General features: G+C 35.7%; 1 protein-coding gene across 3 annotated transcripts in view; it reads left to right on the top strand.

Moving 5' to 3' along the window:
* The window catches only part of CNTLN (centlein), a 201,953-nt gene that overhangs the window by 42,477 nt on the left and 139,314 nt on the right, over window positions 1-20,162 (top strand). For 2 of the 3 annotated variants that reach the window (XM_085326231.1, XM_085326230.1), the window contains exons 4-6: window positions 3,711-3,845; window positions 4,432-4,611; window positions 13,761-13,894. In XM_085326231.1, the coding sequence (XP_085182357.1) occupies window positions 3,711-3,845; window positions 4,432-4,611; window positions 13,761-13,894 (449 nt within the window). Of the gene's footprint in view, window positions 1-3,710; window positions 3,846-4,431; window positions 4,612-13,760; window positions 13,899-20,162 lie in introns of all 3 variants that reach the window. The other variant, XM_085326229.1, reaches the window with a different exon arrangement.

The raw sequence follows: 20,162 nt of genomic DNA, 5'->3' as shown, positions 1-20,162 counted from the left end.
CTTAAAGAGCTGAAGCTGAACTTTGAGTTTGAGTGCTAGTTTTAGATTTAAAAGTCTGTTTAGAACCAATAGAATCTTCAAAATAGTTATAATTTTTATGAGTACTCTACAAAGGTAGACTTTGTTAGGATAAATGTTAAATAAGCAGTAATAAGCTAGAAAGAAGAGTTACAAAATCTCCTTACTGAAAATCTGTGAGGACCTGGGGAGTGGGAGGGAAATAAGCAGAATAACTGATACTTTCCATGATGATGTRGATTCATCTCTTTTTTAAGATGTGACAAAATCATCTTAGTCAACAACAGTTTATTTTTGTATTTCTGAAAAAATCATGTATATTCTGAAATTTCTGCTTTTGGAATAGTTAAGATTCAACTTGGTGTCTAGTAGCCTCAAAACAGGAGTCTTCTGCTGAGATGAAGTTTCTTAAAATCCCTGTCTATTCCTTAATGTCTGCTGAATAATTGCTGGTGTATGGGCAGTATATCCTGCCTTTTGAGGACCAAAATACAGACATTCTAACTGAAAGATACATAATTTAAAAAAAATTTTTTAAAAAACTGCTGTGCTTGATTTTTTCCTACGTGATTATAAGAAAATATTCCTATGTAAATGATAAAAAAAAAAATGGTGTTTAGTCCGTCACCTTTCCTGTATTATGTTCAGGTGTATTCACAAGTACACATATGTGTACATCCATAAATTGTGTTTGTCTATACATATGTGTGTGTATACATATATATATATACATATGCATATATATCAAATCTGAATTGCATGTACTATTTTTTGAATTTATTGATAGTACTTTGACAATTTCAATATTTGTATTGTGAAATTAATCTAATGTATTTGCACTGAAGATTTATACAAAATTGTGGTGTGCTGAATAATATACTGCCAAAGCTAAGAAGGTTATTCATAAAACTATACCTTTGTGCTTGTTCCATGAGTTTTATGTGAATTTCTAAATCTCAAACTCAGATTCACTTTTTCTGTGGAAGAAATGGAAGAATATTTATGAATCTAATCTGAGGACAATCTTGACTAGAGTCTATCAGAATGAGAATGTTGAATTGAGTGTCTACAGGAGAACTAGTTGTATTATAATAAGTAAACAACTATGCTGCTGGTCTCAGCTTAAACAATTAAGTACTGTCTTAAATACAAGCTAGTTCTATATTTTCACATTTCTGAGTCTCTGGAGAACAGAACTGTTGGTTAAAAGGTGTATTAATGGAATCCTTTTTTTTTTTTTTTGTCTGGTTGATTGGTTGCTTTTAATTAATGACATTGGATTAAAAAAAWRAGATACAAGAATACATTTTTTTTCTACATTTTCTCACTTTATCTGACTTTTCCCCTCCTCATTTTTCATTCTCTTCAGTTCACTTTATTTTTGCCTTCTTTTYAAAGAATACGGTTAGAAATTACATCACTTGCTATATTCTTTAAATTCTACAGTGGCTGCTATCAATTTTGAAACCGAACAAAGATAATTTTCTTGTTGTTGCTGTTTAATAAAATGAAAATTTTTATGTAGGGAAAAAAATATCCCTCATACCTCCCCACAGTATTTACTAAACATTATACTTTCACAGTTGTTTAATATTTTCAATATTTGCTGCAGAACTTACCCCTTCCCTATCTCATTATGCTGAATAGTCATGGGGTTTACTCTTGCATGAGTATTTTGTATTCGCTAAGTTGTATGTTTCATTTTTCAATCTCTAGTAGTGTTACTGTTTATCTTACAGTGYGAATGGCAGTGTTGGAGAAAAAAATTGAATTTATTAAAAATAGGAGAAGAATATACATATTGAAGATTTTGGGAGATAGTAGAAGAGAACAATAAAAATACTTGCAAGAAAAGTGAAAATATAATGTGTAGAAAAAGGAAGAGGTTGACAGAAAAAGAGATTTGAAGTAATTTAGAAAAGTTGGAACAAAGGTCTCAGTAAAACCAAACAAAGAATGAAAAGAGATTCAGTGCATGAAGAAATAAAGCAATAGATATGTTTAATGACAGAGATATTTGTTTAATACATAGATTAATGTCCTCAAATATAYATTTCTGGTGCCTGAATACCACAGAAACTCATTAATTGCTTAAATAATAATTAGTAAAGAAATTATTTACATCAGCTTTAATTTTACAATCAAATATGTACAATTAACGCTTTTTATATGATTCAACTCCAGTAATATTGAAAAAGATTGTTTATTCAGTATTAAGTTAGTTGACAAAYGTTATAATGTAATACAGTAAAAAGGACAGAAGGTTTACTTTGTGCTGAGTTACAGTTTTAYTATTTTATAGAGTAGGAAGGAAGAACATTCATTGCTTTAGAAAAGGCTGGTGYGCAGACTGTTGTTCAGGCTCTCAAAATTGCAGGATCACTTTGTGCTTGTTCCATTGAGGATAATTTCCTTTGGAATATGGGTGCTTAGGATACCAACATACTGACACTGATAAAGATGCTGAGCAAGTTCTGCTTGTGCCTTCACAGCTTGCTTTTTATGAAAGACTGCTACTTGTAATAYGTGTGTGTGTTTCTAGTTGTAGACATATTACTTTGAGTTCAGTGGTGACATAGTTATTCTTTTTGCCCAGATTGTTAGATGTAGGTTTAAAATTAATAGTTGTTGGATGTGATTTCTGCTCTGACTACCATATTGTCGATATGTGTATTTGTTCTCAAGACATTTTCATTCTTTTKTGTTAATGGCATATGTATGAGTTGGAATTAACCATTTGCAGGTTGAAAATGGTATTTCAAGAAACTTTTACATAGGTTACCAGCAGTATTGTAGGCTAATGAAAAAATACCATTTTTTTAGTATAATTGAATACATTTCATTAGGTCTGWGTATTAAAGGTAGTTGCATTTTTGTTCTCAAACAAAAATTTCATCTGCTTATTACTGCAATTTTAGTGTCACTGCTAGGAAAGTCTTTTAAATCAAATAAATATTTTGATTTAGGAAGCTAAAGAAACAGTACATGGAACTAAATAGAGCTTCAGAATAAAAATGCAAAATTCTAACACTTTTAAGATTGTGGATGTTGCAATATCAATGCCTTTTAAAGAAGAAAGTACAATCATAAATGGAGTACAGAAAGTTGAACTTGTTTTTCTAGTAGCCCTACGATTTCATTATGCATGGTACAGTAAATTGTCTGTATTCCAACAGAGTTGACTAACTTGCCGTAAGCTGCAAATTCATTTAGACTTAATGCCTTTCATACAACTATTTTGTATCATAATCTTTTTGGTTCCTTCACTTAATACTTGTTTCTCATTACTTTCATGAAAGTTGGAGAAGGTCCAACTCTTATATTTGGCCAGAGTGTTGAGATGTTAAAAGTGCAAATGAAAAAAAAAAAAGTATTCTTAATCCTCATCACAAATCTCWTTTCTACAGATGACTTTGTCCTTCTCTAAGTTTAACTAAATAATTTCTGTTCAATTTGTATTTATGGGTTCTTTCGGTRGCAGCAAGATAACTCTGTTCTCAGTTTTCATCACTGTCTTATATAATGATACATCTTCAAGTATGTGTTAAGTAGTAATGAATCGAAAAGAATGCTGTAAAATTACATTTGTTGCRTTATTACATTACAAGACTTGCATTTAAAATGATACGAGTATCTGCATATTCTTTTACAATTGCTTTTTGTGTATYAAGATTTTTTTTTTTTTTAAATAGAGACTCTCAGGACAGCAGCAGGAGATAAACAACTTACAACAGAGAAAGATTGTTGTAGATGAGGAAAAYGCCCATTTGAAGAATGAATTCAGTAACTTGAACAAGAAATTTAGAGATAAAAGCCAAGAACTTAAGGTATATTGAGTTATACATAGTTTTATAAGACTGTAGCTTTGAAGTAGTTCTTTAAGGAGTGTCAGCCTTTGTGGCACAGGAAGTGACAAGCCTGGAGAAAAAATTGCCTTAGGCCTTGCTAAACCTCAKATTTTTTGCACACCAACTCTGAGAAAGATGCTTTAAAGCCAAGAATCCAAGCTTTATAACTTTCAGATAAATAGTTAATGATGGAAATGGAGCAAAGAAAGTAGGAGTGTGAAGATGTGGCTTCTTGTAATTAGATTCTGATGGGACTGGCATTATTAATTGATAAAGCCGAGGTCTGGGAGGATATGTCTGTGTGGGTCTCAAAAATAGCTGGGGACAGCATCAAAGGCAGCTTGATCAATTAATGGGCTCTTTGCAAATGTGTACTCATCAAAGCTGTCATCCAGCTAAAAAATATGACCCTTCCACCTGCATGAAAGAGGCCAATAAAAGTACACAGGTGACCTTGGCCATCAAATATAGAAGAAGCTGCTGTGAGGGTAAAACTGCACAGCTTATATTTGCTGATTAGTTCTCACTTTTTTTGTTTATCGGCCCTTGTGGTACTGTTCTACAGGACACTGAGGAGTGTGCACAGAAGAAGGAAGAGCAAAACAGACTGGTTATAAAAAACCTGGAGGAGGAAAATAAGGAATTAAATACACGCTGTGCTGACCTGCTAAATGACCTGGAGAAACTGAGGAAGGAGGAGGCACGATGGAAAACAGAAATATCTGGCACTGATGGCAAAATAAAGGTATGAAATGGAATGGACTTCTAGATGTTATTTCAAAATCAGCTTCTCTAGGCACTTACACTGCAAGTTATTTTCTTTAAATAACAAGTTATATATTCAAATCTACCAGTGGGGACTGACATTCATTTACATTCCTTCACTTAAGACCCACAGCTTTTTAAAAATTGATGTTGCAAAGCAGGAATCTGACTTCAAATAGTCATCTTAAAATGTAATCATTAAAAAATAAAAGATATTGCATTTTAAGATAAAATACATATATATWAAATAATAAAAACATAAAAGTATTATCATTCAAGATTTTTTTTCTCAATATATAATTTACTTAACTATAATTTGATTGTAGTAGACTTGATATTTGTTGTTTTGGAATACCACTTTAAAACTTTTAACTGTAGTTTTGCATAAATTGTATCTTAGCCTCCAGAGGGCTCCACTCTGAGAGGCCTTATTAGGGWATATAATATATTAAACATTATTTTCACAATTTTTGATAAAATGAAAAACCAAATAATATTTTTACATTGTGCAAAATATTACATATTTTTAAAAATGTGTTACTGTGTCCCATTTGTTGGTGAAAATTGGYGCATTCTTTCTAAAGTCCTACAAGRGAAATAGGCCACAGACATGATATCAGTATTTGGCTGCTTATATGTAGTGTTCCCCCCTGTCCAGCCTGGCTGTTGAACAMTTACTCAYAAAGCTATTTCTTTATAATATCAATTTGCATTGTCTTCTGGTATATTCAGTATAATAACTTCATCTTGCACAGAAACATCTTTTATTCCTGCTTGCAAATTAGTAGTTTTGGTAACACTTTTGATTGTTATACTGATGGAAAGCCTTTGTAAAGAGTTTTATTCAGATCTTTTAACATGGGAAGTAATGTTCTTGTGAGTCAAGGTTCTTGGATTGGTTATGATGAAAGGATTGTAGGATTACCAGGACACTAAAGAGTTTGTTGATCCTTAGGGGAGAAAATCCACTAGTGTGTACTAGACTGATCTAATTTTCAAGTTGTCAGATGTATTGTTTACAGTATTTGATAAATTATTGAAAATTAATGCTATCCACACTGTCAGTGAAAATGGTCAGAATAGTGTTTAATGTATCAATCTTCATGGCTGAAAAGGCATGCTTATTGAAGAAAGGGATGCCATAGCCATATGATTACAGAGATGGCAATAAGCGGTGCAGGCGCCTCAGGGAGGAGTCGCAAACAGTCAAGGAGACTTCTGGATTCTGTTGGGATAACTTCTTTGGAAAGCTAYTGCTTAAGTTAACCAGGAATGACATACAGCAGCATACACTATTCACAAACAAGGAAGAACAGGTTGGGAATCTGGTAATCAGTGGCAGCCTTGACTCTACAGATCCTGAAATTGTGAAGTCCAAGATCCTGAGATGATCTGAGGAAGGAGATAAGCATAGTCCAGGCTTTAGGATAGGAGACTTGAATTTACTCAGGGAACTGGTAAATGGAAGCCTTTGAAAAGCAGCTTTGAAGGGTGGAAGAGCTCAGAAAAGCTGGCAGGTCTTTATCTTCCTCCAAGCATAAGTATGGTTTGTCCAAATAATCAAAAGAACAGTGATAGCAGACAATAGATAAGGCTGAGGTACTTGCTGTCTTTGCCTCAGTCTTCCTCAAGACAGTCCTCCAAGCCTTTGTGTCTAGAGGTAGGATTGACAAAGGAGAAATACCAGCAGTGCATGAGTTGGATTACCTGAGAGAGCTTGTTTAAGGCAGTGGGACCAACGAAACATCCAAGGTTGCTGAGAACTGACTGATGTCACTTTGAAGTTGCTATCGTCTATGTGATACGGTGATCGAGAAGCTTTCTGGTGACTAGAGAAAAGCAAATACTGCACCTGTCTCCAGAGRAGGCTAAAGGACTGTTCCAGGGAATAATGACTGGTCAGCCTTACTTCAGATCCTGGGAAAAATCATAGAGAAAGTCCTTTTAAAAGCCGTTTCTGAGCATATAAAGGAAAAGGCAATTGARAACAATGAGATGGAGATTTACTGAGGGTCAGCTGTGCCTGATGAACCTGATTACCTAAAATGATTTGTGGACTAGGAGGGGATGTCATATATCTCAACTCTTGCAAGATGCTTGACACTCTCATACAGTATTTTTGTACCCAAATTAGTACGTAACATTTGCAYGAGTGTGCAGACATATTTAAATATATCCGTTAGTGGATATATTTAAAAACTGCCTGGACAGTTGGGTTCAGAGTAGGGGATGGGTTAACGGATTGTACTCTACCTGCAGGCTGGTAACAAGTAAGGTATCATAGAGTTTCTCCTGGGAGCCGTGCTCTTTCACATCTGTCTGTGGCCTACAGGAGGGGACTGAGGGCATGCTCGTCAAGTTTGTAGCTGACACCAACTTGGAGGAGGCTGGTTTGATACGCTGGCAGGCAGGACTGCTATCTGCAGGGTCTCGGCAGAGATGCACCAAAGAGAATCTTAATGAGGCTGAGGCTGCAGCCAGGGCCAGGCTGAGCTGGGGTGGGAAGCGGTGGGGTAGGCGGTGGCGGTGGTGGGGTGGGAGCCTGGCTGACCAGGAGCAGCGATGGTTGCAGGGAGCTGCAGACAGGGCTGGTAGATACCTAGATGCCTGCCCTGGCATCACCTGGGCTGTCCTGTAGCTACTCCTGATAGGGGCAGTGTTTTGCACCAGCGACCTCCCAAGGTCCCAGCCCACCTGAGTCTGTGGATCAGTGTGCCTGAAGCCAGAGCTTTTGCCTGTTTTTTGGGAGAGGTGGTGCAGATGGGTGCATTTCCTTCCCTTTCTGTTAGACAAGTGACTTCACACCTTTTGCTGTTGGACAGAATTAGGCAAAGTACGTTGCCTCACAAGACTATTTTAAGGTTTGAAAAGCATATTATAAATATAATCTATGTGATTTACATGTTATATGTGACCTTTAGGGAGCAGGAATATGTTTTTTGATCAATATTTGATAAAATAAGCATTCATAAAAACATACAGAAATTTGTTACTTTTGTAGTCCAATACTATTTTTATATGTATACTACTTGTAAATGTTTGCTTAAAGTTTGAGTTTCTCTCTCTGTTCCTGACTTTCCCCATTTCTGTTACTAGATGTTCTCCAGAATCAATATCAGGTGCCAGATGACTTTTAAAAGATGACTTATAAACAACATAGAAATTAATAGCCTTATCCTCAGAGGTCAAATACAAGATTGTCACAGTACAGTATATTGGGCTGTAGGTTATCTGCTATGGACCAATATAGTATGTCTTTAAATACTTTTTAATAATAATTTATGAGTAAATTTAATAATMGTATCATTGCTTTGTGGTGTTTTTTTTTTTCAGTGATTGTTAAAAAGGTGATAGCATTCTATATAAGTGTTCTATAAAGGTTTAGAAATTTTATCCCCTTCTGAAAGCCGGTTCTGCCTTTCAGCCTGCAGTTTGGGAGTCGTTAACATGACTCCCATTGTTTTTATTAACAAAATTTTTATACATTGTTTTCATTAACAAAAGCTTTTTAACAATTTTGTAGATGATGTTGGATACAGAACCTATTCAATTTAGTCTGCTATATCCCTGGAAAAGTGAAAATCAAACCTTATGAATGTAGAATACATCAACATTATTTTAAAATGTTTTAGATGATAAAAACATCAGATTAGATATCACAGATTCTCCAAGGGATATGTGTCACTGTTTCCTTTTGAACAAATGGTCCTCTGTTCAGAGAATAAACTGAAGTTCTACTAGCTTATTTTATCAGGATTTTCTGTGAAGAAGTGTCACTTGAGCAGTTGTTTCCAAGCCTACTACAACCTGAATTGGATTATAAAATCCAACTTGCTTAAATACAGAAAGAAACACTATTATAGATAGATTGCCTGTTTACTGAACATTTGGAAGACATTAAGGATTTGTTGTTAGTCTAAATTCTAATGAGATGTATTAGCAGGAAGAGAGCTGATGTAATGACCACTTTTATTAGCCATATTTTAGGATTAGCCTTCGTATAAATAATAAACAGTGAAAAATATCTAACACTAGGCTTCCATGATGTTTGCTTTCAACCTTCAAGTAGGTCTTATCCTTTGCTTCCCAGGGCTTTTTTCAGCTTTCTGTAGCTCCCGAAGGTCTGCAAGTTGAAGAGCTGATAATCTGCCGCCATATGCATGGATATGTGTCGATAGTTAAGAGTGAATTAGGGATGTAAGCTGATACAAGTTTGGCACTGCCATGGGTGGAAAGGGGACTTTATTTAAGGTGTGTGTTCAATAGTACAAAAGATGTAGTATATTTTCACAAACCCACTCAGTCAGAAAAGGCTATGTATGTAGATGCAAAAACTGGCAGAATGGCAGACTTTAAGTAGCTCTAAAAGACAGTAGAATTGCTTACTGATTTATTGTTTTCTAGTTGGTAAAGTACTTTTTAAAGTACCTAATGTCTGAAGATAGAATTTCTAAAGCAATATAAATGGTTGTTCTCCTTTAAAATGTAGCAGTTTGAGAAGCAGTTCCTTCTCTGTCAAGAAGAGCCTGAAATTTTAGCTGCWCAGAAAAATGATTTACTGGTAGACAAAAACTTGAAAAAAATACTCTAGACTCAGTAGCAATACGTCACAAAGAAAACATGAAAATAAAGTTAAAATGTTTAAAAGTGAAAGCTTTTCTTTTGAAGCAATGGAAACAAAAAAATTAATACTAATTTGCACTGATTTCATAATGCTACTATGCCTTGTATGTGTGTTGCACTTTTCATGTTTGGAGTGCTTTTAAATTCACTTCTGAATTTCTGGAATTTATAGGTTTTAGTCTTGAAGTGGTTAAAATATTTCTGTAATGTTTTGCCCTCAATTCTTATTTTGCTGTTCATCTTAATTTAACTAGCACTTTTCATGGATGGAAATACTAAGGAGCAAAATCTAAAATCTAAAAATAGATTTATTTTTCATGCTGCACTTTCAGTAACTGTTTTAAAAAAACATATCGTTTAACGATATATCTTTTATTTTTCTCTCACATATGCATTCCTTTTCCTTAAAATGTATAAGCAAATTTTCAGAAGTTTCAACTTACTATATTTTAAATAGTAAGTATCTTAAGTATATTTCAGGATTTTTAAAAGATCAAGTTCTAAACTGTCTATATGTAAAACTGAAATTAATTTGAAAATCACCTTTCAGAGAGTTTGTATTTAGCAAATTTTTACAATCTGCCCATTGCATGAGGAAGCTATTTTCTCTGCTGCTATATTAATTGTAAAAATTAACATAAATTCCACACAATTTAAAAAAAAATGAAGATGAGATTTCATAATCTTAAATTCCTGAAGGATGCATAAATTCTATTGAATATTTCATTGTATGTTATTTCAATGTACAAGTTACTTGTATAAATCATCAATCCATGCACCACTTCTTACCTTGTTTCACCCTTTCAGTAGTGCTTCTGATTTCCAGGAGAGCTAACCTTTGTCAGATTAATTTAGTTATCTGAAATCAAAACCTGACGTTACAAATTTTAGGTTTAGAATAACCCACTAGATGACAATTTTTTGATTTTAATTTCTGCCATCTTATGAATTTGTATACAGCAGCACTGGTGACAAAACTATTTGTTGTCTTTTCTTTGTACCTTACTCTGCAATGAATTTTGAGAATTTCAGCATTGATAAGATCATCATTGGTAAAATATGTACCAAGAAAAGCTTCTACAATTTTTTAGTATGCGCTGAAGGAAATGTGAATAGAATTTATTCACAGAAAATGTGAACTGTTAAAATTTTTGTTAACTTAAAACTTGTAAGTGGGAAATCATCTCATATATTGTAATAACTTCTAGTTATAGGGATAAAACTAGATGGAGAAAAACTTTAAGAATTCTTAGCTGCAGGTTATAAAGATGAAAGCTTTATGACACCTTAACATTTTTGTATTGACAGAATGATCTGTCTACTGCCATTCTGAAATTTTTTGTTGTCTGGGAAAAGTAGATTTTGTTACCCAGTCTTCAAGATCAAATGATGACTCATCAGTCAGGTACACTGAGTATGTAAACCGAGATTTATTATGAAACAAATAGTTCTACTTTATTCATTCATGAATTGTGCTGTTTCCCAAAATGTAAAGTACTAATATTAACAGGAAATTATGATTCTTGTCAAAATTGAAACAATTTTCTTGTAGTAGACATCTTATGTCCAAATATTGTAACATAWTTTTATGCTATTTTAAAAACAATTCATTATTTACCTTTCAACTCCAAAAATGTTTTAATACCTTCAATATTTGAGGCATCTATGCTGAAAGAGAAAAATACGCTTTTTGTTATTTCTTTCACCAAGCTTCTGCTCAAATGGAGGAGAAACATAATATCCCATTGGCAATAAATGTGACACTGTCCTACCAGTCATCAGATATCAGTAGTCATCATCACTGTCCTACCATGATGACATCCAGGATGTCTACTGATGATGTAGCCTGAATTATTTGCCTCAGAGTGAACAAGTGATTTTTGTCTATGAGTGATGATACCAAAGTAGATCTAAGAGCAGAAACTACCAACTTCTGAAACTCTGCTTTAAGTAGTGCTGTATTTCATAGAATGATAGAATTGGTAAGGTTGGGAGGGACCTCTGGAGATCATCTAGTCCAACCCCTTCCACTCCAGCAGGGTCACCTAGAGCATGTTAGACAGGGTTGCATCCAGGCGGGCCTTGAATATCTCCAGAGAAGGAGACTCCACAACCTCTCTGGGCAACCTGTGCCAGTGCTCTGTCACTCTCACAGGGAAGAAATTCCCCCTCACGCTCAGGCAGAACTTCCAGTGGTTCAACTTTTGCCCATTGCCTCTTGTCCTGTCATATGGGACAGCTGAAAAGAGTTTGTCCCCGTCCCCTTGACACCCTCCCTTCAGGTACTTACAGACACTGGTAAGATACCCCCTCAGTCTTCCCCAGGCTAAACAGGCCAGCTCTCACAGCTGTTTCTCCAGCCCTGTGCATCATCTTTGTAGCGCTTTGCTGGACTCTCCACAGAGCTACTGCTCCATGTCCCTCTCGTAGAGGGGAACCCAGAACTGGACACAGTACTCGAGATGAGGCCTCCCCAGGGCTGAGTAGAGGGGCAGGATCACCTCCCTTGACCTGCTGGCAACACTCTTCCTAATATACCCCAGGAGACTATTGGCCTTCTTGGTCACAAGGGCACACTGCTGGCTCAGGATCAACTTGTCATCCACCAGCACTCCTAGGTCCTTCWCTGCAGAGCTGCTTTCCAGTAGGTCAGCCCYCAGCCTGTACTGGTGCATGGGATTATTCCTCCCTAGGTGGAGGACCCTGCACCTGCCCCTGTTGAACTTCATGAGGTTCCTCTCTGCCCATCTCTCCAGCCTGTCCAGGTCACTCTGAATGGCAGCACAGCCCTTGGGTGTGTCAGCCACTCCTCCCAGCTTGGTATCCTCAGCCAACTTGCTGAGGAGGCACTCTGTCCCCTCATCCAGGTCATTGATGTTCAACAAGTTCAACAGGACTGGCCCGAGYACTGGTCCTTGGGGGACACTGCTAGCCACAGGCCTCCAACTGGACTCTGTGCCACTGATGATGACCCTCTGAGCTCTGCCTTTCAGCCAGTTCTCAATGCTCCTCACTACCGACTCGTCTAACCCACACTTTCAGAGCTTATCTAGGAGGATGTTCTGGGAGACAGTGTCAAAAGCCTTGCTGAAGTCAAGGTACACAACRTCTACTGATATTCCCTCTCATCTACCCAGCCAGTCACTCCATCATAGAAGTCTATCAGATTGCTTAAGTGTGATTTTGCCTTGGTGAATCCRTATGGACTCCTCCCGATCACCTTCTTTTCCTCCGTATGTCTGGAGATGACATCCAGGACGAGCTGTTCCATCACCTTTCCAGGGATGGAGGTGAGGCTGACCAGCTTGCAGTTGCCTGGGTCCTCCTCCTTGCCCTTTCTGAAGACTGGAGAGACACTGGCTTTCTTCTAGTCCTCAGGCACCTCTGCAGTTCTCCAGGACCTTTCAAAGATGGTGGAGAGCGGCCTGGCAACAGCATCCGCTATCTCCCCCGCTACCTGTGGGTGCATCCYGTCTGGGCCTATGGATTTGTGAATGTCTGTCATTGCCCAGAAGATCTCTAATGCTATCCTCCTCAACCAAAGGAAAGTTGTCTTTTCTGCAGACTCTCTCTCTTGTCTCCAGTGTGTGGGATTCCTGAGGGCTGCCCGTAGCAGTGAAGACTGAAGCAAAGGAGGCATTCAGTAATTCTGCCTTCTCTGTATCCCTTGTCACCAGGGCCCCCGACTCGTTYAGTAGCGGGCCCACATTTTCCGGAGTGCTCGTCCTGCTCCTGATGTGTTTGAAGAAGCCCTTCCTGTTCTCCTCAAAACATTCTGCAAGAATAGTAGCACAAAGCTGCTGAAGTACTGAAGTACTATTGCTCTAGGCTGCTAAACCCTGAAAGAATTCTGATAACGTCACTATATAGAAACATCTAAGCCTTGATTGGTTAAGCTTGCTTACTATCCTATTTCCCAGAAATACTTTCACACATTGCTCGCTTTTACTTACTGTAAAAGGCAAAATATTGCTTGTTTACGGTTTTTTTCAGTGAGCATTCCCAGAAGCTTTTTCTTGCCTACCATTTTTCTTCAATTACAAACGTGAAAACAGATGCTTTCTGTAGTACTGTATCTCAAAAATAAATCTTTAGCCATAATTCTTATTTCATATATGAAATTATGCAATTTTAGGAGAATAAGGTTTGTTATGTTTAAATCTTTTTGTAGAATTTAATCAATAGTCATGTAGCTTACTTTTGCTCTTCAAAGATTTGATTGAGGCTTCTCCTTTGATATGCAACAAACAAAGTAAGGAACAGGTTTTATGGTAAGGAATAAATAGCTGCACAAAATAGGACATAGCATTTGTCTGAGATTTAGTATTTGTTTCATATGTGTACACAGTTGCAGACACAATCAGAAATACATAAATATATTTACTTAGCAATAGATGTGTGGATGTGTATGCAAGTAGGTGTTCATCTGCATGTATACATAGTGCATGCAGAAGATTTGAACTCCTTTTATGTTGCCTTCAATGTATTTCAAATGCTTTCTTGCAGAATTTGGAAACTGATTTAACAGAGGCAAGAGAACAAATGAAAGAGTTGTACAGTAAATGCAGTAACTTATCATCTCAGCTAGCTGTGAAGCAGGAAGAACTCTCCCAAAAGGATTATGATATTACCAGAGCAAGGCAAGTATTTCATACTTATTTATCTGTAATTCCAAATCTTCTCAACAAGGTTCGCTCCACTTGGAAAGTTTTATCTTATGTTAGAGATATTCTTGTGAAGCAATATGTTTTCATCCCATTCTGTTTGCCAAAGTGTGAAACTTCTATCTGCCTGTTGGTAGGTGTGAATTTATGCAGACTGTCTCTGATATGTTTTGCTTCTTACCAATTCATTATTACCATTTTTAAAGTTGGAATATGAATTAAAAATTAATTAGCATTGGGTCAGAGAGTCAAAAAATACCAGTAATAACAGAAGCAAGTAATTGGAGAGGCTAAATGTCCTAAACTTAGAAAAATTTCAAGCTTAGCTTTGATATTTTAATTAGTCAAGCCTTACAAGTCATCAGGAATTTATTAGGCCTGTGCTAAAAGTTTAAAATAAAGTGATTTAAACTTAATATTAGATTTCACAAATCTTTTTCTTATACTGAATTTGGAAGATTATTGCAGCATATGTAAGACATGTAAAAGAAGTGCATGGAAAAGTGTGGAATGCATTATATGTATTGACTAGGCTACTGAAGTCATCAAAATTACAATAATGGGAGAAGATAATCAGTAACTTTAAGTGGATTGTCAAGAAATGGGCTAATCTTTGCTGCTTAATTATATAGTTTTAGAGCTGTATATAGTGTATATCACTACATGTACTGTAGTGTATATCTGTGTTAGACAAATAATATTCCCTTCCTCAGAATGTGCTTGTTTTTGAAGCTACAGTTGGGATGATGTTGCAGTCAAATGTAAGAATGCACTAGAGTTTTCTGCCATGAATACACTGCTTTCAAGCGTAGCTACTTTTACTGGGAAGAGTCAGTTTTTGCCTTTTGAGAAAAAAAGCTAAATACATGATCTTTGTTTTACCTCTRATCTGATTTATCTTTTTTGTATTTGTTGAAATCTTTACTGGAAAAATGATTTCTAGTTATTTCTATTTTCAAAATCTATAAAAAATTGGGATCTTATATGTCAATAAAAATAGATACAGTTTAATTGAATGTTTTATTAAAAGAAACAGTTGTTGGAATTGTAAAATTCATTAGCAGACTAGTAGGCTTTATGTGAGTGACTGGGCTAGGGAGGATGAAAAGGGCATTTTTAAAGTCGGTTAATCAAGGTTTGCAAAATTATTTACTAGTTGCATTTCATGATTCTGTAGACTGAGTTGGCCAAATGAACTTACAATTTCTCAAAATCCATGGTTTGCTACCCATTGCAAAGCAGCCTCTTAGTGTTTGTTACACTTGGATCTTGTTTAAATGTGTGAGTAAAGAAATTACCTTTTCAAAAATAGTGTCTGAAGTAGAGGTAACAAAAAGTTATAAAATATACCAATTTTGAAGTGTCTGAACTCCTTGTTTGCTCCTCCATACAAGCAACCTTCCAAATTAATGAAAAATGTTAAACTTCGACAAGCAGATCAATATGTGTTTTGCTGTGTGCTCAAGTCTTTTCATTCTTAAAATTAAATTGGTATCATGGTGACTAATAGTGTTTTCTCCACATCAGAAGTACATGACTTATACTTGTCATATTAGATGTGTATATACATTTAATCCATCTAATCATCATTCAGTGTCTACTAATCTATCTCAATGAACTGTCTTTGGCTACAAGTTCCGTGTTGAATTTTCTATTTTTTTTATAAAGGGCTTATGCCAGGTTAATCATATGGTATAGAACTTGGTTTCAGACAGCAATTTCAACAACATACAAACTAAGAATTTGAAACAGTTTATATTTTTTTTAGTGCAGATTACTGGAATTTTTCCATGTCCTATGTTGTAAAAATGAAAATATCATATATAATGTACAGGTGTATCAGTACATAGATAAGACTGATTTTCTTTTGGTTCTTAATTTAAAAAGTCAAAATAACTAGTCTTGAATCTTGAATCTCTTGATGTTGTGATTGCAATATTTTGATGTTAGTTTTTTTTTTTTAACTGATGAAATGGTGTTCAATTAGCCTTAGTTGAAATTTCATCTTATGAAAATACTACATTGAATATTCATTTTTACTTCTACTGTGGTAGAAAATTCTTATATAAGTAGTACAGAAAATACCTTCTCTCCCTTAGTACCTCTACTCTTCCATCATCTACTTCAAGCTTTTGCTGCTAAAAATGACAGACTGCTCTGGTCAGCAAATCTCTGTCCCCTCTGCTGTCCCCTTCCCCCTCCCCCCTCTCTTTAACCACAGACCACACTCTAATACTAAACAGTCTGATACTGTAAACACAATACAAACTAATAAGTTTTAGGAATGTTCTCTGAAGGAAGAAAGGAAGGAATCTGGCTTTTTTTTCTTTCACTATCTTATAGGCAGATGTAGGAAAACAGAAGATATTCTCTTGTAGTAGAAATGTATATAGCTGAAGAATAATTGCTAGAATTCTTTTTAGATTCTCAAATCAATTAGAAAAGAAACTCTAAGGGTCTAGATGCATACTCTCTGGTGCTCTGTTCCATGGGAGGTTGTAACTGCTTGCTCAGTTCTGCAAGTTCATTAGTTTGTTAGCAAGAATTTTGTTTATTTAAGTAGTAACTATGTCTGTAGTTGCTAAGAAAACTGTTTTCTCCAAGTGCCAGTCTGTTCCAGAAAATTAACAGTTACTGAAATTTTGGAGTAGTCAGTTCTGCTCCAACTGTGGTCCCACAGAACAGCAGATGTTTTAAAAGTAGCACCAGTGTCAGTAGAAGTCTATCACAGGCTTCTGTTTGCCTCTTAGGTGTGGAAAACGAATCTTCTAAGATGTCTGGAAAAAATATTTTGGGGAGGAGACTGGAGGGATCCATCCTGTGTGGCAGATGTCTTCAAGAAGCTGCCACCTTTCTTTGTTGGCATTATTTTTGCAAAGTGCTTTTTGTCTCACTGGGTTTAATTTCAGATCCCCAAAGCAGCCCCAAATGCATCTTCTTTGGATTTTTTTTTTTTTTCATGCTCATATTGAGTGCAGATTTTCTGGATCTGTTCAGAATCCCTGGTAGCCTTTATGGAAAGGATTCTCCTATTCTTGAAGCCAAGAAAATCTTTTTGTTTACCTCACAAAAAAAATCCAATGATTTTTTTTGTGACTTTTGTTTTAAAATTATGCTAAATGTCCGTATTTAAAGCTTTATGCTTGCTGTTCAATGCACAGTATCCCTCACTGGCACAGAGCTCTCATGGAACGCTAATCATAAAATGGATAAGGCCTTCTTTACTCAGAGRTGTGTGGTTTGCTGTATTCAGTATTGATATTCATCAAATAATTGAGCTATCTCTACCCTAATCGGTAGTATTAATATAAAATAGTTACTCCAGCACAASTTATCTCTCTGAGTTATACTGCAAACCTATTTGTAGTATCTTCATGTAGCTTCTTTATTGTTTGACAAAAGATCCATGTTTCTAAAGGAGCTGGCTTAGGTAGCTCAGCAGTCTACCTGTGAAGAGCACAAGGAATATAGATAATCTCCTTTTTTTTACTGCTGGAACAAATCTGTTTCTGGTACCTAAGGTTCCTCATTTTAAAGCATACTTGTATCATTACACAGTGGTTGTGTGCAGCTGTCCTACATCCTTCTGCTGTGTCAGCTAGCATTTTCTCTGCTTGCTGGCCCTTTCTACTGCTAGGAAAATCTTGTTTTTATATATTCTTCCAAATATTTAATTCCTGAATCTAGCAAAGTAGTGGGGGCCCAGCATTCAGTCAGTGGTTTGTGAAAACACTGATGGATGCTTTTTCCCTGTGAGAGTGACCGAACACAGGAATGGGTTGCCTGAAGAGGCTGTGGAGTCTCCATCCTTGGAGATACTCAAACCTAATTTGATGACTCTGAGCAGGGAGGTTGGACCAGGTGATCTCCAGAGGTGCCTTCCAGCCACAACTATTCTGTGATTCTGAGATGTTCTTTGTTGTGAAGACCCCGTTCACAGCTAGATGATAGTCAGTGTGACTCCTTCATGTCCCTTTTAAAGATTTCTGAAACGTGGTATTAATCTATTTAAAAAATGAGATCTATTAAAAAATCTATTAAAATCTAAATCTATTAATAAATACTGCAGTCTAGGTACTAACATAGACTGAAAAGTAATCCTATTAAGTATTAAGTACTCATTCCTCTACAGTGAGAAGTAGGCTCTATCTCAGCTGCTTCTTCCAGCTCAGGCTCCTCCAGAGTTCTCTGTAATCATGTCAAATATTTAAATAGAAGTGTACTGGAAAGCAGCCAAACAGTTGAGTTTATATACAGGTTGAGTGAGCATTAAAGATCAATGAAACTCAAATTTGGCAAGTAATTTGAAAACAAGAAGTAATAGCTAATGTTTTACTCATTATCTGACTTCTCTATGCCTTGGCAGTAGTAAGGATTTCCCTACTCATGGTCCCAGCTAGTTGCAGGAGGTCCAACCTGTATAGCTTGTTAAGGCTCCAGAGGAAATGTGTGGTCCTGTTTTACAGAACTCAGAACTGAGTGTGACAGAAATAAAAATATGAATCCAGCTGTGTATGGTTTAATATGTATGTAATTCACCCTTACCCAGAAAAGCTTTTTTGGGTTGATCCAAAGGACTTTTTTGTATATCAGTTAAAACATGATGTAAAATACGTTTTAAAAAATTTTCTGAGCATACGTGCTCTTGACAAATCTGGCCTTCCTAAGTAAAAAATATTGCTTGAATCTGGTCAAATATGTAGATCTTCCRTATGTTTTCTTTCTAATCTAGGTTAAAGACATTCTGGTATGTGTAATTGCAGTGGTGGTAAGTCATTAGATAGCTTGTTATGATTTAATTTGAGAGCTTCTTCTAGGAATGTCCTTGTGATCTATTTGTACAACAGTTCTTTGTACAGGACTTCACAATCAGATTTTAATCTGGAGCGGTCTTCTGCAAAAGTAAATTAGACAATTTCACAATAGGTTTATTTATGGCTTTGCTTTAGCATTGTGACATCTTCACTGTTTTTATTTGGATATAATTACTGGCATCAATATGCTACAGTGTTTAAAATATACTGGATTTCTGAGTCCTAGACTTGAATGAGGACCTATATTACATTCATAGCATCTAACCTGTTCAGATATTATCTCCAAGTTTGTACTGGTAAGCAGTTCTTTCTGGACTGAACTAATTAGAATCTACTTTATTTCTTCCTTTCTCATTGACTTTTTTCTTACCCTCGCATTCTTCTAAGTTTTTCACAAAGTTATAAAAAGCAATAGCCAGAATATAGAGGTGTAGCTCATTTAAATAAATAAATAAATAAATAAAAGGATTACTCTAAGGGTGTCAGTATTATTTGGCTTCTGAATACAAAACAAATCAATAGACATAGAAAAAATAAATCATCATCAGAAGAAAGAAAAGGTGTGACATTCACTGGAGTTTCCTAAAACTAATTCTAGGAAAGACCAGTATCAAAAATACTCCTTTATCCTTCAAGTTTACGATGTGTGTATATACATAATTCARAAGATTTTGGGGTATGTTTAATAAACTCTTTTGAGATTTTCTTTTGAATTTTTCTTAAATTAAAAAGTTTGTTCAGTTTCAGCTTTCCTCAGCAACATTGTACGAGGTCAGTTGTTAATTTTTCGTTTAAATGTTTGTATGTAAAACAAAAAAATCAAAAAAAACCCATAGTGGTTTAACTTCAGGTCAGCAGCCAGAATTCTTTGGGTGTGTATATGATCAGATTTCCATGTTTGCTCCCGATTTAAAGAAGAAATTTAAAGAATTTCTTTTAATTCCAAAATGGTCATGAGGAAGCAATTAAAAAAAATGCTTGTAATGTTTAAAGCCAAGTACACTGATCCTATTGTAAACTTACATTTATGACTAAAATGATTTAGTTCTATTCCTCTATTTTCACTTGAGAAAAACCTACATGTGTAGCACTGATTTTGGTGCTTAACTGATTTTTTTTTTCTTATAATGTTGTAGGGTCAGCTAGAGAAAGTGTCCCAGGATGGTGTGCACTTGTGTTTTGAACATGTGAAAAGATGGAGATTGCACTACCCTTGTGTGTAACTTGTTCCAATATTTGATCATCCTTACAGTAAAAACGTTTTTTCTTACCTTTACAGTATCCTGGTTTTCAGTTTGTGTCCATTTTCACTGAGTACCATTGGGAAGATTATTACTGCGTCGGCTGTTTATATACATGGATGAGATCTCCCCTGAGTCTTCTGTCCTCCAGACTGAATAGTCCCAGCTTTCAGAGCTTTTCCTTGTATG

This window comes from Rhea americana, unplaced genomic scaffold (genome assembly GCF_003343005.1).
Source record: "Rhea americana isolate MKP2758 unplaced genomic scaffold, rheAme1 scaffold_129, whole genome shotgun sequence".
Taxonomy (NCBI): Eukaryota; Metazoa; Chordata; class Aves; order Rheiformes; family Rheidae; genus Rhea; species Rhea americana.
This window is presented reverse-complemented; position numbering and strand designations above follow the sequence as displayed.